Raw genomic sequence first — 18,233 nt, forward strand, 5'->3', positions numbered from 1 at the left:
ATGGAGGCAAAATCCATAGTCATCGGTGTGGAGGGGATGACATGCCATTCCTGTGTTCAAACCATTGAACAGCATGTTGGGAAGATGAATGGTATCCATAACATTAAAGTAAGTAACACTATTGCTGTTTCTTACAATGCTTTGTTCTTATACCAGAAACCATGATAAAGTATACACCAAGGGAGCAAATTATGTGACTAGAGTATATTCTGTATGTTTCATGGGAAGCTAATGTTAGAAGTGCATTAGTGTGTTTCTAGTACAAGAGAAAAACAAGTGCTTAACTTCACTGCAGTGGGAGCTGAGTCATTATCTGTTACTCTTAAGTAATTTTCTGGCTTACAATTAATTTCCTATTGTGAAGTAAAAAGTTAAAAAAATAAAAAAAAAAAAAGGCAAGAGCAGCAATATTTACACAAGGCTTAATATTTCCTCTTCAACTTGAATGGAGCTTTATTGTGATGGCAGGCTATGCTCTGACACCAGAGCCTTGGATCACTAAACAGGCTGGTTTAGAAACAGCGATACCACTGTTAATGTCTGTGGCGTAGGTATAAATCACTAGGTACCTGCAAGCACCAAGTCAAATGAAGGATAAAAGCAGCCTGGAAAATTATACCCCCAAATAATCGGACTTCAGAATCCTCCTTTTCTCCCTTATTCTAGCAAAAGATTTAATCTTGTCAACCTTGCTTTTTTATTGTGTCAGCTAATTTCTGAGAATATACAGATGACTTGAGATAGGAGAAGGAGGAGAGAGTCATACTTTAACTTGACTGAAGACAATGTGCATCCCATAGTGTCTCATAAGGAATGAAGCAGGTTTCTAACAGGACAGTACTAAGAGTTTTATATTTAGGTTTTAAGGTAAATACCTTATCCCAAAGCTGAATACTATTTCTAAAACCACTCTTGGCAAGAGACAAAAACTTAGTCTGAGTAGAACAGGACTATAAGAAACTTTAAGAGATCATATTTAGTAATTATCCTCATTACAGCATCAGAACTTCAATTTCACCAGATCATTTGTTTCAGAAGTATCTCTGAGAATAGTAAAACAGGGGGCTGTTTAGTGCTTATGTGTTGAGTCAGCAAGGGAGGTGAATGTTAGATGGCTGATATAGACAAACAGACCTGCATTTGGGTCATTTTGCCTCCAACTGCAATGAAACCAATAAACGTCAATGTTGCTAAATCTGTTGAGGCCCACAATTGGGACAAAAAAGAAGAAAGGTGGTCCTTAAAATGATTTAACTGGTCTAATTTAATCATGACTGTGGTCTTTAGGTTGTACCTTTGCCCAGAGGAGAGATAGAATTGAATGATAATTTGTTGGGCCTCTGGCGGGCATCAGCTTTCCCTTTTGGAAACTGCAATAATTGTATTTGATATATCAGCAGTTGGGAGCAAATTAAATTAAGGATATTTGTACCATCTGATGTGAAAGGTTAGTACCAAATCAGCACATCTCTGGATCACCAAAATGTACAGAGAGAGGAAAACCAGCTTCTTTAATGTTTGTCGTATATCAAATTTTGAAACTGAATTTTGTTGTGTGAGGTCTGCTGCACTTTATTGCTCATAGCAAGTTAACAGCCTGTGCCTAAGATGCCTAGAAATACGGGTCTCCTTTCACTGCTACTTAAATCTGTGGGTTTTTTCAAAGAGTGTTTTCTTCCGTCCTTGTAGCCCAAGGGTAATTACTACTAGCTGCAGAATTGTACATGTGATTAGATTTTTTTTTTTTCTGGGGGCTGTTATGCGTTTGGGATTGAATTGGATTAGTTATCATAATTCAAGAGAGTTTGGCTCTGGAAGTTTCATTAAATGCGTTGGTGCTGTCTTGATGTCGTAAGTAAAAGTGGCTTGTAGACAGACTTGTAAAGGATTTTGAAACTGATTGTGGGGAAAAAAACTGTTCTTTCTAGCTGTGTTCTTGCACAGATGAGCAGAAGTTATTTTGTGTTGGGTATTGATATGACTTTACTCTTCAAGGTGAGTAGTGATGGATCAAATTGTTCTGGACAAATATACATGCAAGTAAAAGCTATTTCTAGTCTCATGCAGGGTATTATTTCTCATCTCTTAGTATTGCAGTTTGTTAAATTGTTGGTTTTTTTTTCCCTCCCTTGCAAGGTATCTCTAGAGGATAAGAATGCAGTCATCATTTATGACTCAGAACTGCAGACTCCAGCAACACTGCAGGAAGCAATATATGACATGGGATTTGATGCTACATTATCTGATTCAAACCCACAACCTGTTTTACCTGACACTATTTTTCTTACTATTCCTACTCAGTCAGTTCTAACGTCTAAACAGATTTGTAACAGCCTACTACAGAACAAAGGTATCGTGGATGTTAAAATGTCCTCCGATCAAAAAACTGCAGTGGTGACTTTCATTTCTTCCGTTATAAATGGCAAGCAGATCATCCAAATGGTCCCAGGAGTAGATTTAAATATCTCTGCACCAGAGGTAACGCCTGGAACGTGTGAAGATTCCACCTGGTCTCAAGCAAGTAGCGTTGTGCTGCGCCTGAAAGTAGAGGGGATGACCTGTCATTCCTGCACCAGCACCATTGAGGGGAGGATTGGCAAATTGCAAGGAATTCAGCGGATTAAAGGTAAAACCGTAGTGTATTTTTATATAAATCGAAGTTGACCGTGCTGTTCTGCGATGGCATTGTGGAGATATCTTGGGTTTAGATTAGCTTAGTGTGACAGTTGTTCTTTGCAGTACAAGATATTTACTTACATGTTTAATTTGGACTAGAAGGGAAGAAAGGGGCCCAAATCATGGTAAGGCTGTTACTGTTACATGTGTTCCAGTATTCAGTGGTTGGTTGCTTCGTATTTTGGTAGTAGTCACATTCCATTAATTTTATTGCGTATAGAAACCTCTAATACCAGATGTCTTTTTTTGTATTGTAATTAACATTAGTTTCTATTTTCTGTTCAATTAAAAATTAATATTGGCATATATGTGATTATATCTAAAAGGCAAATTTTCAGTTGTTATGGTTTGAGAAACCCACAACAATTTATTATCATTTAAACAATTATTCTATCACCCGATGACCGCTCCCCACCCGGGAAAGGGAATCGGGGAAAAACAAGGAAACACAAGGGTTGAAATATAGGTGGAGTTAATAGGATAAGACTGAATAATTAACATTAATAACACTAAAGAACCAATATTGATCCTGATAGCAATATAAGATACATAAGGATTATACTTGGCCCATTCTATCCGTAGGAAGGTGTGCACTCCCAGCAGTGGACGGCAATTGTCGGACACTGCAAGCGCTACGGCTTCAGGAGGAAAGGAAGGGCTCAGGGGTCTGGCACTAGGGCAAGAAGTTGTCAGGATGGCAGCCTTTGAGGGAGAGAGAGAACTCCTCAGCAAACTTTCTAGGTTTTATTGAATGTGGCATTCATGGTATGAAACAATCCTTCTGGCCAGCTTGGGTCAAGTGCTGAGGTCTCGCTTCTTCTCATCCCTGCACCTGGCGAGCTCGGAAGCACTGAGACCTTGAAACCCACAAATCATAGCTGGCTATAAAATACATATTTTCACAAATTTGGACACTAGAGTCTTCTAAATGTGCAATTTTCCCAAGCAGTAGAAGAGAAATTAGTCCTGTGTTGCTCAAACCAGGACATCGGTATAAATAGCTTTGGCATGAATGTATTACCACAGACCCCTCATAGAAGATAAATTTAGTAAGAAATAGTAATGCTGTTTGTGGAAGTCGTGGGGAGAGAGCAAAAAATTTAGGGAAAGTGTTGAAAATTGTTGTAATACTAGACAAAAAATGTTTGAAGAACTAAATTGTTTGATATTTACCAAACCAATTAAGTTTCCTTTCCATTGCAGTTACATTTCTGAGCATTTAATGCATTCTTGGAAAGCTGTGAGAAGATCTGTTGCTCTTAGGGCAACGTGCTTATTATGCTTAGGGCAGTAATGCACACTTATTTTTGTTGATTAATTTTCAGTGTCCCTGGACAATCAGGAAGCTGTTGTTGTCTACCAGCCTCATCTAATTACAGCAGAAGAAATAAGGCATCAAATTGAAGCTGCGGGTTTCACAGCATCTTTCAAAAAGCAGCCTAGACCCCTCAAGCTCAGTGCTATTGACCTGGAAAGGTTGAGGTATCCTCAGAGCAAAGGCTCTGAGACAGCACTGAAAGAAATCTTGAACACGAATGATACAAAGACAATTGTCTTCAGAATCGATGGCATGCACTGCAGTTCGTGTGTCCTCAATATTCAGAGTACCATATCAGCACTCCCGTCAGTAACAAGTATAGTTGTTTCATTAGAGAAGAAATCTGCTATTATAAACTATAACCCAAACTTAATTAGCATAGACGTACTGAGAAGAGCCATAGAGGCGGTGTCTCCAGAGACATTTAAAGTCAGCCTTCCTGACGAATATGAAAATGTAGCGCTTTTCCCCACGCTGGCGTCTCCACTGAAGTCTCCTCATCCAGCTTTGAAGGATGCTAGCCAGCCACTTACTCAAGTTGCTGTGATAAATATCGAGGGAATGACTTGCAACTCTTGTGTGCAGTCCATTGAGGGAGTCATATCCCAAAAGGCGGGTGTAAAATCTATCCATGTCTCTCTCTCAAATCGTAATGGGACTATAGAATACGACCCTCTGCAAACGTGCCCAGAAGACTTGCGATCCTCAATAGAGGATATGGGATTTGATGCATCTATATCAGGTAATGACGTATTAAACTTTTAAATTTAAAAGGATTGTGCAGTTCTGTTTAGAATTTGGTATCACCCAAGATGAAATTTAGCAGTTCTTCGTGCTTGCCAAGAGAAGCTTTATGTCTTTGCTGTCAATGAGATAATTAAATATATGCATGCTTTCTTTAATACATCAGATTAAGTAAAAATGATTGAGATACCTGGAAGTATAAATAAGGCAGATAAATACTGATGTTCAAATGGTGCTCCAGTTTGCTACTGTATAATATTCATGGCATGAAGCTGGAATTGGAGCTTTGCTTGTGGCAAAGAATATTACAGATTGCTGGGCTGAAGTTTCTTTAATAGTGAATTATCAAAGATTTGGCTCCTGTGGAGTAACTAGTGAAGGGATATTTAACCAGGCTGAGGCGTGACTGAGGAGTGCCAAGACTGACGAGTGTGGACATCACTGAGGAAGTTAAAATGATGCCGTTGTGAGATAACCCCGGTAGGCAGCTACGCACCACCCAGTCACTCGCTCACTCCCCCACGGTGGGATGGGGAAGAGAAGGGTAAAAGAAGGAAGGCTTGTGGATGGAGATAAAGATAGTTTAATAGCTAAAGCAAAAGTTGCCCCAGGTAAAGGCAACAAAATTGTGTGTAAAACTAAGGTTGCAATGCAGAGGTTGAGTTTACAACCTACAGAAGAGGACAAAAGATGTGCAACAGAACGGACAAATGCAGTGAGGAAAGGCAAAAGGAAAAATAGTAGCAAAACACTAAGTTAATCAGTGGCCCAACCCTTTGCCTTGTTTTCTTTTGCTTACTCGTAATTGACAGACAGATAGATGAATCTGATTGACAAGGCTTGTACAGTTACCAGTTTTTGGTCTAAATTTACAGCAACATGTGTTTATGGCTGGTGTAGTACCAGCTCATACCTCGTTGCAGTGGCTATGTGTAATGTCATGAATTGTAATCTCCTTTTCAGCAAAGGCAATAGCTCAGCCCCCACCCGAAGTGCAGCTGGAATCTCACAGAACTGAGCCACCCTCCAAAGTGTCACCAACTCACCTTGCTCGGCAAGAGACGAAGACTATATCAAAGTGCTATGTCCAAGTTACAGGAATGACGTGTGCTTCGTGTGTAGCCAACATTGAGAGAAATTTGAGAAGAGAAGACGGTAAGATATATGCCAGAGTCATCTGTTGAATTTCTAAGCGTTTCTTTCAGCGAATCTGTCTAGCTTTTGTACAGCGTTTTTAAGGTGTGGGTTGTCACGAGAGGTACCATTGCTGGTGTGTTTCATGGGTGAGAACACAGTCAGCTCACTGTTGGTTCGTGGGGTGAAAACAATGTGGTTCCTGCTGCTTTGTGGGCATGCTGGCTGGAGACTGCCTTCGCAAAAGCAGGGGTTGGAGTGCTGCGCAGGGAACGTAGGGGTCAAATACAGATCCTTTTGCAACTAAACCAAATCTTTTCTACTGGAGGGACATCCCAGGTCTGCAACTTAAAGGCAGAAGTATACATGTCTGTATTAGAAAGGGAGCTATTAGAGAGGGACAGTATTATTACGGATTAAAGAGACGTAAGGTAATTTTAGCTCTACGAGTCAGGACAGCTATGTCTGTCTTCTGTCAGTGTGGTGATTATATTTGCAGGAACAAATAGTTCCACGACTATGATGTAATGAAGAGTCATTAATGTAGACTCTCTTTAATTATTGTAATGACGATGAACATGTCCCAGGTTAACCAGGAATTTAATTTTTTTCATCTTAGAAAATGGATGAATCTAAATCCTTTGCACTTAGTGTACAGTAGGATTGTACATTGTTAGATCTGCCCTTTGTCATACATCTTCTGTCTTGAAGAAGAGGCTTTTAGAAATGGTAAATGCAGATCAGAAAAATAAAGCAGAACTGTATTTTAGAAGAACTTCTCTTAAGTAAAAATAGATCATCTTTTCATACAGCATAGGTTGAACGTTTGTAATTAGACTGTTAAAAACATGCAACTCGTGGAGTAATACTTTCATCTGTCACACCTACACTTAGGTGCTTTTGTTGCATTGTTGATGTATCTTCCAAAAATGATGATGTTTTTCTTTACATGTACCTACAATGTAGTAGCTTTCTCAATTTCAATTAATTGCTATTGTGCCATGATGTTACCATAAGTGTTTTTCTTAAAAGTGATCTGACATTCACACATTTTGTTTCCTAGGAATACACTCGATACTTGTTGCCCTAATGGCAGGAAAGGCAGAAGTGAGGTATAATCCTGCTGTCATACACCCTTCAGCTATTGCAGAGCTCATACGGGAGCTGGGATTTGGAGCTACCGTGATGGAAAACTGTGGTGAAGGAGATGGAATTCTGGAACTTGTTGTAAGCTAGTAATTAAAACCAACCATCCCCCATCTTTATTACTTTTATCTGTTGGATATGCTTGTGTAAGCATCCACTTCCTAAAGTGTTAATCAGAGCTTAATTTACAAAAAATAAAGTCTAAGAGTATATCAGGTATGTATCACAAACTATATCTTGTCCTGCACACCATGCTGCCTCACTGCTACACTGAAGTCAGAGAAATAGTCCGGTGTTTTTTTGATTACTCTGACTATTGCAGGAATTTCCTTTTTTTTTTTTTTTATTTTTTATTTGTAGCTGAGTCTAGCTCAGTGTACCCCAGCTCTGAGCTTGAAGAGCCAGCAGAGCTTATTAACCTTGTCTCTGTGCTATGCTTCCTCTTTAGTACTAAGGGCTTAACTAAAGTGCTCCGTCTCGCTGCTTCAAACCCCAGAAATATGCAATAAGTAATTCAGGACAGTTATAAGCACTTTTTCTTTTCCTGCTGTTAAAGATGCATTTGCTGAATAACCTGTGGTTTTGATAACAGGAAGGAACCTTTATTTTACAGGTGAGAGGAATGACATGTGCTTCTTGTGTACACAAAATAGAATCCACCCTCATGAAGACTAATGGCGTTTTATACTGCTCAGTAGCTCTTGCAACCAACAAAGCACACATTAAATATGATCCAGAGATTATAGGTCCTCGAGATGTTATACAAGTGATAAAGGTAAGTTTTATGAAGGTACCATGTCTCATAAAATATCCAGTGTCCTTTGAAGAGTTACATACAGAAGAGCGGGGGAGACTATTAAAGTAAAATAATCCGTCTCTCTTCTTACATCTGCTATCTTCTTAGTGCAGATTTCTGCAGATAATATGTATGTTCTGGCACGAAAGCAATGGTCTATTCAGACTTTACCTAAGGTCTTAAACAGAAATACTCAGAAATCCATGCTATGGTAGAGTTGAAGATACCAGCTATAGGTTTGCAGAAAAATAAAGCACAGCTAATGAAGACTGTAGCAGGAGAGAGGTGAAATAGTTTTTCCTGGCTTTCTCTCTCAGTTTCTCTACTTCTGTGCTTCAGGAATAACCATTTTGGAAAGCCATGTTTTAGAGTAGCATTTTAACGTTCTAAAAGGTCGATTTCTACATCACCTTTTCAAGGTGACTAAAAATTAGTAACAATCATATCAGAAATGTTAATAAAGTAAAAGAAATGTAAGGCTGGCACCATCAATAATCTGGCAATAACTTCATATGAGCACAGAGTGTTGTTAAAAATTGACTGTTTTTTTTTTTTTTTTTCAATTATTATGCTTTTTTCCTTAGGATTTAGGTTTTGCTACTTCACTAGTCAAAAAAGATAGATCTGCTAGTCATCTAGACCACAAACAGGAAATAAGGCAGTAAGTATTCCTGAACATATTTAGATCCTATAAACATCTTTGATTCTTCTTTTTTAATCAACAGTAAAGTTAGAAATTTTTTTTTGTGACTGTGCAGACTTGCTTGCTAAAATGTTATCCAGCTCTTGACTGCAAAATAATTTTTTTTTCTTTTTTTTTTTTTTTTAATCTGAGGTGGAAAAGGTCTTTTGTTGTGAGTCTCGTTTTCTGTATTCCTGTCATGGGGCTGATGATTTACATGATGGTTATGGACAGTCAACTTGCTGATGCTCACGCACATCGCAACATGAGCATTGAGGAAATGGAGGCCCTTCACTCCTCTATGGTCCTGGAATACCAGCTCCTACCAGGATTGTCTGTTATGAATTTTCTGTCGTTTTTACTCTGTGTCCCTGTACAGGTAAGTGGGAATATGACAGCTTCTCGTTTACTGGGCTTTAGCACTTAAAATGGAAGGCGATGAAGAAATAGTATTTGAGAAGTGACTGTAATTGTGCTGATAGAAAATGCTTTTGAGATTGTTGGGTGCTTCTGCTCTTGCCCAAACGAGTGGTGCTGGGGGCTGTTGCAGGCAGGCCGGGCAGTGTGGAGGTGCTGTGCTGCCGGGCAGCATCTGCGGCTGCCTCGTTGCACTGGTGGGCACGGGAGGTGCTACTGGAAATGTGTGGAGGTGAGAAGACCTGAGAGTACTGAGGTGGAGATCACAGCCCTCGGCTAGAGCTGGGATGTTGTTCAGGAAGACACGGAGAAGGCAAATGACACAAATAAAATGGGTGTCTCCCTCTCTTATGGAAATGCTGCTGCTGTGTGTTACAAACGTGTATAAAATGCAACGGCTGCTCTCGTTACAGATGTTTGGAGGCTGGCACTTCTACATACAGGCGTACAAAGCCCTGAAGCACAAAACTGCAAATATGGACGTGCTCATTGTTTTGGCGACCTCCATTGCATTCGTCTACTCGTTTGTTATTCTTCTGGTTGCCATGGCTGAGAAAGCCAAAGTAAACCCTGTAACTTTCTTTGACACACCTCCAATGCTGTTTGTGTTCATTTCATTGGGCCGGTGGCTGGAACATGTTGCAAAGGTAAGGAAAATAAAAGCCCATGATATCTACAAACTGCAGGACACTAAGAATCATTTCAGAATGTTGTGTACCTTTTTAAAAAAATAATCCCATGAAAAAGCTTTGTTAGGTTCTTTTAACCTTCTTTGTTGTAAAATCATCTTCAGTAACTGCACTAGTAAAATATGAAATGGCAATATAAGTCTTTTGCAGAAAGTATTCTCTTAGTAGGGTAAATTGCAACATACGTAGTTGTCATTTACCCAGCTTTTTTTTTTTTTCAATAGCATAGTCAGAAAAATATGAAAATTATTATTCTAGGGTAAAACATCAGAAGCACTGGCAAGACTAATTTCATTACAAGCTACTGAAGCTACTATTGTTACCTTGGGCCCTGATAACGTTCTTTTAAGGTATCTTGCTTTGTCATTTGCTTTTTCTGTTGTTCTTTTTTTGTTGTTAATGTGTTTAATTCACAGACAAATGTTACCATTCTATAGAACTATGAAGCAAAATAACTTCAGATTTGCTGGCGGATTTGCCAGATATAGATGTTAAAATGCAGAAAAATTAACGCTGCTTTACTTTGTTTTATTGGAATCTTGCTAATTTTTGCTGTGATAAGAAAATTAGTGGATTTTCTCAACTCAAAAGTAAATAAAGCTGTGATAAAGTAATCGTAGTGCTCTTTAAAATGGCCTTTCTTCTGACAATTTTTGTATATGTTAAAAATGTCAACCAATGGGATTATGCTTTGTGTATAGTGACAACTCCTTTTGCCTGGGTAACTTCAGTTAACACTCTCTTACTAAAAACACTGTAACTCATTGTAGTGAAGAGCAAGTTGATGTCGAACTGGTTCAACGAGGTGATGTTGTCAAAGTGATCCCAGGAGGCAAATTCCCAGTGGATGGTCGTGTTATTGAAGGACACTCTATGGTAGACGAATCTCTTATCACAGGTAAGCATTTGCTTTTTGCAAGCGTGAAAAATGTTTTTCTTTTACTTTAAACGAATACAAAGAAGGGAAGTTGAAGCTGATGCTTTCCTCACTCTTCTAATTGCATGTTAGCAGTTGGTTGCTGTTATAATATTGCTGAAAAATATACTTGTTGTCCTTTCTTCAGGTGAAGCGATGCCCGTGACTAAAAAACCTGGCAATACAGTTATTGCAGGTTCTATTAATCAGAATGGATCACTGCTGATTTCAGCAACCCATGTTGGAGCTGATACAACTCTTTCCCAGATTGTTAAACTTGTGGAGGAGGCCCAGACCTCAAAGGTAGAGTATTATCAAATTAAGCATTTGGGTTTTGTCTTATCGTTTAGGCATCAGCATACCAAATCATTTGAAGAGTGGTTAAGATTGTTTAGATTTGAATTGCAGTTGCATAATGAAGTGTCTTGCTGAACAAGGACTTTGATGCAGTCTACTGTTCCAAGTCTCATCGTCTTATTAAGTAAATATGTAATTATAAAGTGTGGTATGCCAAATGTGCTGCAAACAGAAGCTGTGATTATATCTATGTCTGAAGGCGTAAAAGAGAATAAGCATAATGGTGCTGGAGCTGACGTGTTCCTCTTTCCTAGGCTCCTATCCAACAATTTGCAGACAAACTTAGTGGCTACTTCGTTCCTTCTATTGTGGCTGTCTCTGTGGTTACCCTTTTTGCCTGGATTATAATTGGCTTTGTGGATTTTGAAATAGTGGAAAAATACTTTCTGGTAAGTAAGTCTCCTTAAACACCTTCTGAAATATTTAAAAAATAGTTAGCCTACAAGTCTGTTAGACTGCAATAGTCCCCTTTCTGAATTATCCTTGCAGGCAGTTGCTGACTAGATTTTTTTAATAGTAACAGTAAGTTATTGTTGTTGTTTCCTATTATATATATTTTTACACTGTATCACTTCCACATTTATACCTAAAGAGAATCTGCAGTTATTAATCAACTCCTGAAAGTTAGTATTAAAAAAAAGTTAATTAAAGTAAATACTAAACATCAAAATTTCCCAATTTCCACTCCTTCTCTGTGAGGAAAAGAAGTCCCTTGTGTCACAAGCTCCAATTCTGGCTTTGTTAGCGTAGCTCTGTGTAAATTCATCTTTGAAATCAGTGGAATCCATATTCGTTACAGATGCCAGAGGAGGATCAGGCTCCTAACTTGTACCTTCGTGTTGCTTAGATCACAGGTTTCTTGGTTCACAACTATTTTTGATTAGAATTTATTAGTTTCCAGGAAGGCAATCTTCATACCCTCTTCCTTTGTTATTGTATATATTGTTAATAGAGTATCTTTTATTACGTTACAGCATAAAAGAGTTATAGTATGGGGTACCTTATTTAGGAAAATGTCCTATAAATCAAACAGATTGTGGGTAAATGCAGTATAGAACAGAACTTAGTCATTAACTTAGTCATTAATCTTAGCTTTTGCATAATTTGCCTGTGCTTTACTTTATAATTTTAATACTTTGCAGGCTTTTTTAACAACAAAGGCAATGTATAGTTGAATAGATTTTCTGTTGTTCAACTTCTTCTATTACTAAAATAAACTTCTGTCACTAGGGTTACAATAAGAGCATTTCTGCAGCCGAAGTGATAATCCGCTTTGCTTTCCAAGCCTCTATCACAGTCTTGTGTATTGCATGCCCCTGCTCGCTGGGATTAGCCACCCCCACCGCTGTCATGGTTGGTACTGGAGTAGGAGCTCAGAACGGCATCCTGATCAAAGGAGGAGAGCCGTTAGAGATGGCGCATAAGGTAAGAAGTGCGGGTTATTGTGACAAGAGCTTTAACGGCTGGTATCGGTGGCATTTTCCCAATTGCTGCCCAAGCAGATCGTTACACGTGCACCAGTGATGTGTGATCATGGTGGTAAGTTGGGTTAAATTGGGTGGGCTTCTGAGGAAGCTGTACATCAAAGCTTTGTTCACTGAATGAAGCCTTCCTGTTTTGCTGCAGGTAAAGGTGGTCGTGTTTGACAAGACGGGCACTATTACTCATGGGACTCCAGAGGTGACGCAGGTGAAGTTTCTAGTGGAGGGTAACCAACTACCACATAATAAAATGCTGGCGATAGTGGGGACTGCAGAGAGTAATAGCGAGCATCCTCTTGGAGTAGCGATAACAAAATACTGCAAGAAGGTAAGCTATTTATACAGGAAAAGAGTAGTTTGTGTTATGGAAGGGCTCTCTTGCAGTACTTTGTATGTATGAATAGTTTTGTGTTATTTAGAAAGTAATTGATGTATGCAGTTGGGAAAGCTGGAAATTGCGGAGCCCACATAAATCACTTGATGCCATAGTAGATGCGCTGGATACTCAAACTTATGTTTTGATGATTGATTGACTATTCCTCTGCTCCTGTTAGAGTTAGTTTGACTGCACTTTATTTTGTGGGGTTTATAAACACGGCATGCTTTTATATATTTAAAAATTTTCTCACTTTGCATACTTTTTCTTTAGGAACTGGACTCAGAAACCCTTGGGACATGTACAGATTTTCAGGTGGTTCCAGGCTGCGGCATTAGCTGTAAAGTCACCAATATTGAAGCATTACTCTACAGGAAAAATAAAATGGTCGAAGAAAACAATATTAAAAATGCAACACTTGTGAAAATTGAGGAAAATACAGATGAATCAGTGCAGCCTGCTTTGATTATTGATGCTGAACTGCCAAGTAAGCTAACTCTGGTTGATAGAATAAAATGGATAACTTTTGCTGTTGTGTCTTGGGGATCCTTAAGAACGAGGTCACTTTTTTCTGCCCTGGAGAACTGGACTTACATTGAGGCACAACTGAAATAGTTGATCATTAGCTTATTTCACGCTCACACATCACTCAGGACATTTTGATTAAATACAGTTTGACATTACATGTTGAATATAGGGCTGGAATATCATAGGAATTGTCTTTCAGCTGTCTCTGGTTTTACTTTGTTTCATCCCAAGTTACCATTTGCTAGCCAAAATTAAGTATATTTGCCCAACTGACTAGTTTTCAATCAAGAATGGCTCCTTGTTAGATCTTTCAGCTATATTGGGTTGTTATATATAAATTAGAAGCACTGAGAAAGGGACTTGGTCCTTTAATGTCCATTGACCTGTAATTCTTGGTCCGCTGACGTGGTGACTACCCAGTACTGAAGAAATGTGTCTGTCTTGTCAGGAACACATGAAAAGACTGGTAGGGCAGAAAGTATTGGGGCATACTTTCTTTCTGTTTGGATTCTCTGTGATGATATTTCTGTGCATAGTGGGAGAAACTGGACAGGAGTAGCTGGAGGGAACCTTCCTGGTTATCCATATGATGGCAGGATTGTATTTTCTTCCTTCAGCTACTCTGACTTCTCACAAATACTCTGTTCTCATTGGGAACCGGGAATGGATGACTAGAAATGGCCTCCTTGTTAAAAGCGAAGTTGATAAAGCCATGACGGAACACGAGCGGAGAGGTCGCACAGCAGTTCTAGCAGCTGTTGATGGTAAGTTCAATGCTGTCTTTTTTTATCTAGAGGTTGATTTGTTACTATTTAAACAGACAGTAACAAGTAATAATGTCATAGTAGTTAATACTTGAAGCAGAATAATGGGATGAAAAGACATCATGAGCTCGTTTTATAACACTTTCATATGAGAAAGATGTCTTTCTGCCTTTTTTAGTTGACAGGAGAGTTGGACATAATGCAAAGACTTCAAAGAGAGCAAAGGGGAAGAAGAGAGAAAGAAGGGAATTTTTTTGTTGTTGGACAGTCCATGCTTTCTATTGCCTTAAATTCTGCTGCCCTGATATCTGTTCTCGTTTCTGCTTTTTACTGTTGGTATTACTGTTTCTGGAATCGATCTTACTGGGGAAAAACAAGTTACGTGTTTTTTTCCTAAAGTAATAAAGATCTTTATTACGAACACATTCTTCCTTTCTGTTCTTTTAGGAGTGCTTTGTGGCTTGATAGCTATTGCTGATACCGTGAAACCAGAAGCTGAGCTGGCAGTCTACACTTTGAAGAGTATGGGATTAGAAGTTGTCCTAATGACTGGTGACAACAGCAAAACAGCAAGATCTATTGCCTCTCAGGTGAGCTGTTACACATGTGTTCATGTTTGAAGCTTGCTACAACCCAGCTAGAGGAAGCATGCTGTGTCGTGTTGATACTGCTTGTGGCTGGCATAGAACTGGTCTATTGTGAAAAATGGTAATTTAAACAAATTCACAGTAAGGGGGGAACTAAAGAAGCATTTTTGAATGGAAACAGCATCGACTTCAGAGCTGTTCTCATATCAGCTGGGTTTGGTCCTTAGCTCATGAGTGATAAGATGGGTTTCAGCCTTCCTAATCACATTATTAGAGGCAGAAGCTTTGGTAGAATAGCATTGTAGAAAAGCTGCGAGACAGTTGTGTACTTCTCTCTCTTTAGGTTGGCATCACCAAAGTGTTCGCAGAAGTTCTTCCCTCCCACAAAGTAGCCAAAGTAAAACAATTACAAGACGAAGGGAAACGGGTGGCCATGGTTGGAGATGGTATAAATGACTCCCCAGCTCTTGCCATGGCCAATGTGGGAATTGCTATCGGCACCGGTACCGATGTAGCCATTGAGGCAGCTGATGTGGTTCTAATTAAGGTAAGAAATAAAGAGTACTTCATTAAAATGATGAGATAAGAGGGGCTAGAAAATCCAGGATGTCTTGAATGATTCAGACCACTGCTGAGGTGTACAGCCTTCGTAAGCCAGGAGAACTGGTGCAGAGAAGAGATTGTTTTCATCGTGTTTGTTTAGTGTAGTGGTAACTGTCCTATGAAGGAAACTTCCCCATTTTCCGGGTACTACAAATTTTGGGGTAATTCAAGTTTGAGAATGGTCAAAGGAGGAAAAAGTGACCCAACCTTTGGCAATCATAAATTCTATTTCAGTAACGTACCACTGTACCTCCAAGGTTATAGTCGCTTCTTCCTACACATCAACACCACCTTGACAGAACTTGTCAGTGTCTAGAGCTGTCCTGTGTGGTGCTGTGTACATCGTTTGGGTTACGATGACATCTGGAATAAGATTGGCAGTGATGATATGGGCTCTGTGCAGACAAACCAGAGCAGCCTACAGAATACTTACGACGGGCAGTCTGCTACATCTGGTGTCTTGGAGTTAGCTTTAAAACAGAGTATGACGACGCTACGTGTATGCTTTTTTTTTCTCTCTGACTTCTCCAATAAACATATTAACTTGCAGGATGACTTGATGGATGTGGTAGCAAGTATAGATTTATCAAGGAAAACTGTGAAAAGGATCCGGATCAACTTTGTCTTTGCTCTAATTTATAATCTCATCGGAGTCCCCATAGCTGCTGGTATGTGGATGTTTCCCTGCAGTAATCAGATTGTGCTTTGGGAGTAGAAGATGGCAGTGATTTACTGTTTTGTGGAAGAGTATCCATTTACTTTATTTCTGACTGTCAGGAATCGCAGAGTTCTCTGCCTGGGAACGTTGCAGCTGTATATTTGTGAGCTGTCCTCCTCCCACGTTATGGCTATTATGGATTTGCTCAGCACATGAAAATAACTTCAAGATAAAAGGTTTATTGGATGAGCCTGATCCTGTGAACAAGCAGTTTACTTACTGCAAGGCAGGCAAGACATGCCTGCCTCTGAACTTCGGACTGCCTAAGTGACACATCCAGCTTATTCACCTGTAGGTTCTAGCTGAGATAGAACGCAAATATTTGTGTATTAAATATATGTCATTTAACACTAAACTAAAATCCTATTTATTAAGGTCTTGAAATACAACCAAAATTAGACAGTCTGTGTGAAATTGAATGTGTTAATATACGAATAATGGTGTGTTCCTGCTCTGAAATTATTGCTGTGTTCTTTTTCTAGGTGTCTTCCTGCCCATTGGTTTGGTTTTGCAGCCCTGGATGGGATCTGCAGCAATGGCTGCCTCCTCTGTGTCCGTTGTGCTTTCTTCCTTGCTGCTAAAGATGTGAGTATGAGCAATTTTGTGGTTTGCAATTTGGACTTGAAGCCAAAGGTCTTTCGCTTCGAGTGGCAGAAGCCAAGTGTGGGACTGTGACGGATTTCAAAGCTTTGCGAGGAACAGTTCAGGCAGGTCTGTCTTTAGCAGCAGGTGGTTTTGTTCTTGCTTGAGAAGAGGAGTCAGTTGGTCCAAAGCGCTTCAGACAGTAGTGTTTAAAAGTGTCGTTTCTAACGTGCAGAGAAATGTACAAATCAGAAGTGGGTTCAGAATGACGAATTCCTTAGTGGCCTTTGTATATTTGTGAGGAATCTTGTCAGGACGTGCTGCCTTCTGAGAGAGTGCAGCTGGAAACACCACCCTGGGGATTGTTGCAGTAAGCAAACCAAGCTGCTGCGCTTGTCACGGCGTTATTCTGCCGTAAAAGTCAGGGCAGCACTGTGGTGGGAATGGTATCTTTGGCAGTTTAGTTAACACACGAGGCTTCAGAAGGAGGAGAGTAGCAGAGGTGGTCAATGACAGCTGCAGTAGTCCACTCCCAGTAGGTGCACTTTGCCACTGTGTTTTGTAGATGCTCAGCACCACCACAGCAGTTACGTGCTGAGTGAGGTGCGTCAGCTCCACCTGTTCTTCTGCATCCGGGCCAAAAATCCCCGAATTAGCTGCTGGCTGGATAGTACCTGTGCAAAATCTGAAACTTTCATTACCGTATCATTGATCGAATTATAAATGTCTCTGACTTGTGCGTGGTCATAGCATGTAGGCTAGTTTCTTGCCGTATTTTAGTGTACTTGACTTCAACCTGAGATGTATTGTCATCTTTTGTTTCTTCCTCCCTTAGGTACCAAAAACCAAGTGCTGAGAAACTCGAGTTCCGGGCCCGTGGCCAAATGAGGCACAAGAGCCCATCGGAAATCAGCGTCCACATTGGAATCGACGAGACTGGGACAGGCTCGCCTAAACTGAGCTTGATGGATCGAATCATCAATTACAGTAGAGCCTCTATAAATTCTCTCTTTTCAGACAAGCGTTCAGTGAACAGCATCGTTCTTAATGAACCAGATAAGCATTCGCTTTTGGTGGGAGATTTTGGAGAAGATGATGACACAGCATTATGAAAGACTTGCCCCTCCCACCCTGGCTAAGCAAAAAAAAAAACAAACCCAACCAACCACAACCCTGAAGCAAAATGAAAAACAACCAAAACAGCGGTCTAGGAGTCTGTGCATGTACCAATTGTTTCTGGAGGTTTCAGATGTATTTCTTTGTTACTATAGAAAGGTAGTTTTTGCAGTGACTTTCCAAGGTCGTCATTTTTTGGTTTGGGGGTTTGGGGTTTTTTTTAAAACTAGATTTACCAAAAAAAATGGTGCAGGGGCTGTTAATGCTTGCAAACAGGGCTGTGTTACCATTCTGTGAAGCTTGCAGTATAGCGTTTTTTGGCAAAATATAATTAAGGAAACCAAGGAACCAGAAACCTATTTCCCAGCCTTACAACAGGCTACTTTACGCATAGCCAAGTTTAGTACTGTGTTAAAAAATTATGAATTACTGCATCTGCAAAATATTGGAGGTTCTGTGTTTGCGGATTGATGTGCCTTACTTCAGAACTTCCAGGACACTCTTGTTTCCATAGCCCGAGCTTGCCTTCCTCCAGAAATGGTTCCTCTCAAATGCCTTTTCTTTTTCCAAACATCTGGTTCCAGCTTCTCATACTCCTTGCTT

General features: G+C 39.7%; 1 protein-coding gene across 2 annotated transcripts; it reads left to right on the forward strand.

Moving 5' to 3' along the window:
* ATP7A (ATPase, Cu++ transporting, alpha polypeptide) lies at nucleotides 1-17,645 on the forward strand. 2 transcript variants are annotated; one of them, XM_009890717.1, is made up of 22 exons: nucleotides 1-108; nucleotides 2,137-2,626; nucleotides 4,002-4,744; nucleotides 5,707-5,893; nucleotides 6,936-7,099; nucleotides 7,632-7,793; nucleotides 8,399-8,475; nucleotides 8,650-8,875; nucleotides 9,327-9,560; nucleotides 9,861-9,952; nucleotides 10,373-10,500; nucleotides 10,667-10,821; nucleotides 11,130-11,264; nucleotides 12,106-12,300; nucleotides 12,502-12,684; nucleotides 13,006-13,219; nucleotides 13,878-14,024; nucleotides 14,472-14,614; nucleotides 14,955-15,158; nucleotides 15,765-15,882; nucleotides 16,415-16,517; nucleotides 17,350-17,645. In XM_009890717.1, exons 1-22 carry the CDS (start codon nucleotides 1-3, stop codon nucleotides 17,624-17,626), a joined length of 4,485 nt encoding a protein of 1,494 aa, XP_009889019.1. In that variant the 3' UTR covers nucleotides 17,627-17,645. The 2 variants fall into 2 exon arrangements, with proteins under 2 accessions (XP_009889019.1, XP_009889020.1); XM_009890718.1 differs by lacking the exon at nucleotides 9,327-9,560.
* The last annotated feature ends 588 nt before the right edge of the window (nucleotides 17,646-18,233 follow it).

Source organism: Charadrius vociferus, unplaced genomic scaffold (genome assembly GCF_000708025.1).
Source record: "Charadrius vociferus isolate BGI_N301 unplaced genomic scaffold, ASM70802v2 scaffold368, whole genome shotgun sequence".
In the NCBI taxonomy this organism is placed as follows: Eukaryota; Metazoa; Chordata; class Aves; order Charadriiformes; family Charadriidae; genus Charadrius; species Charadrius vociferus.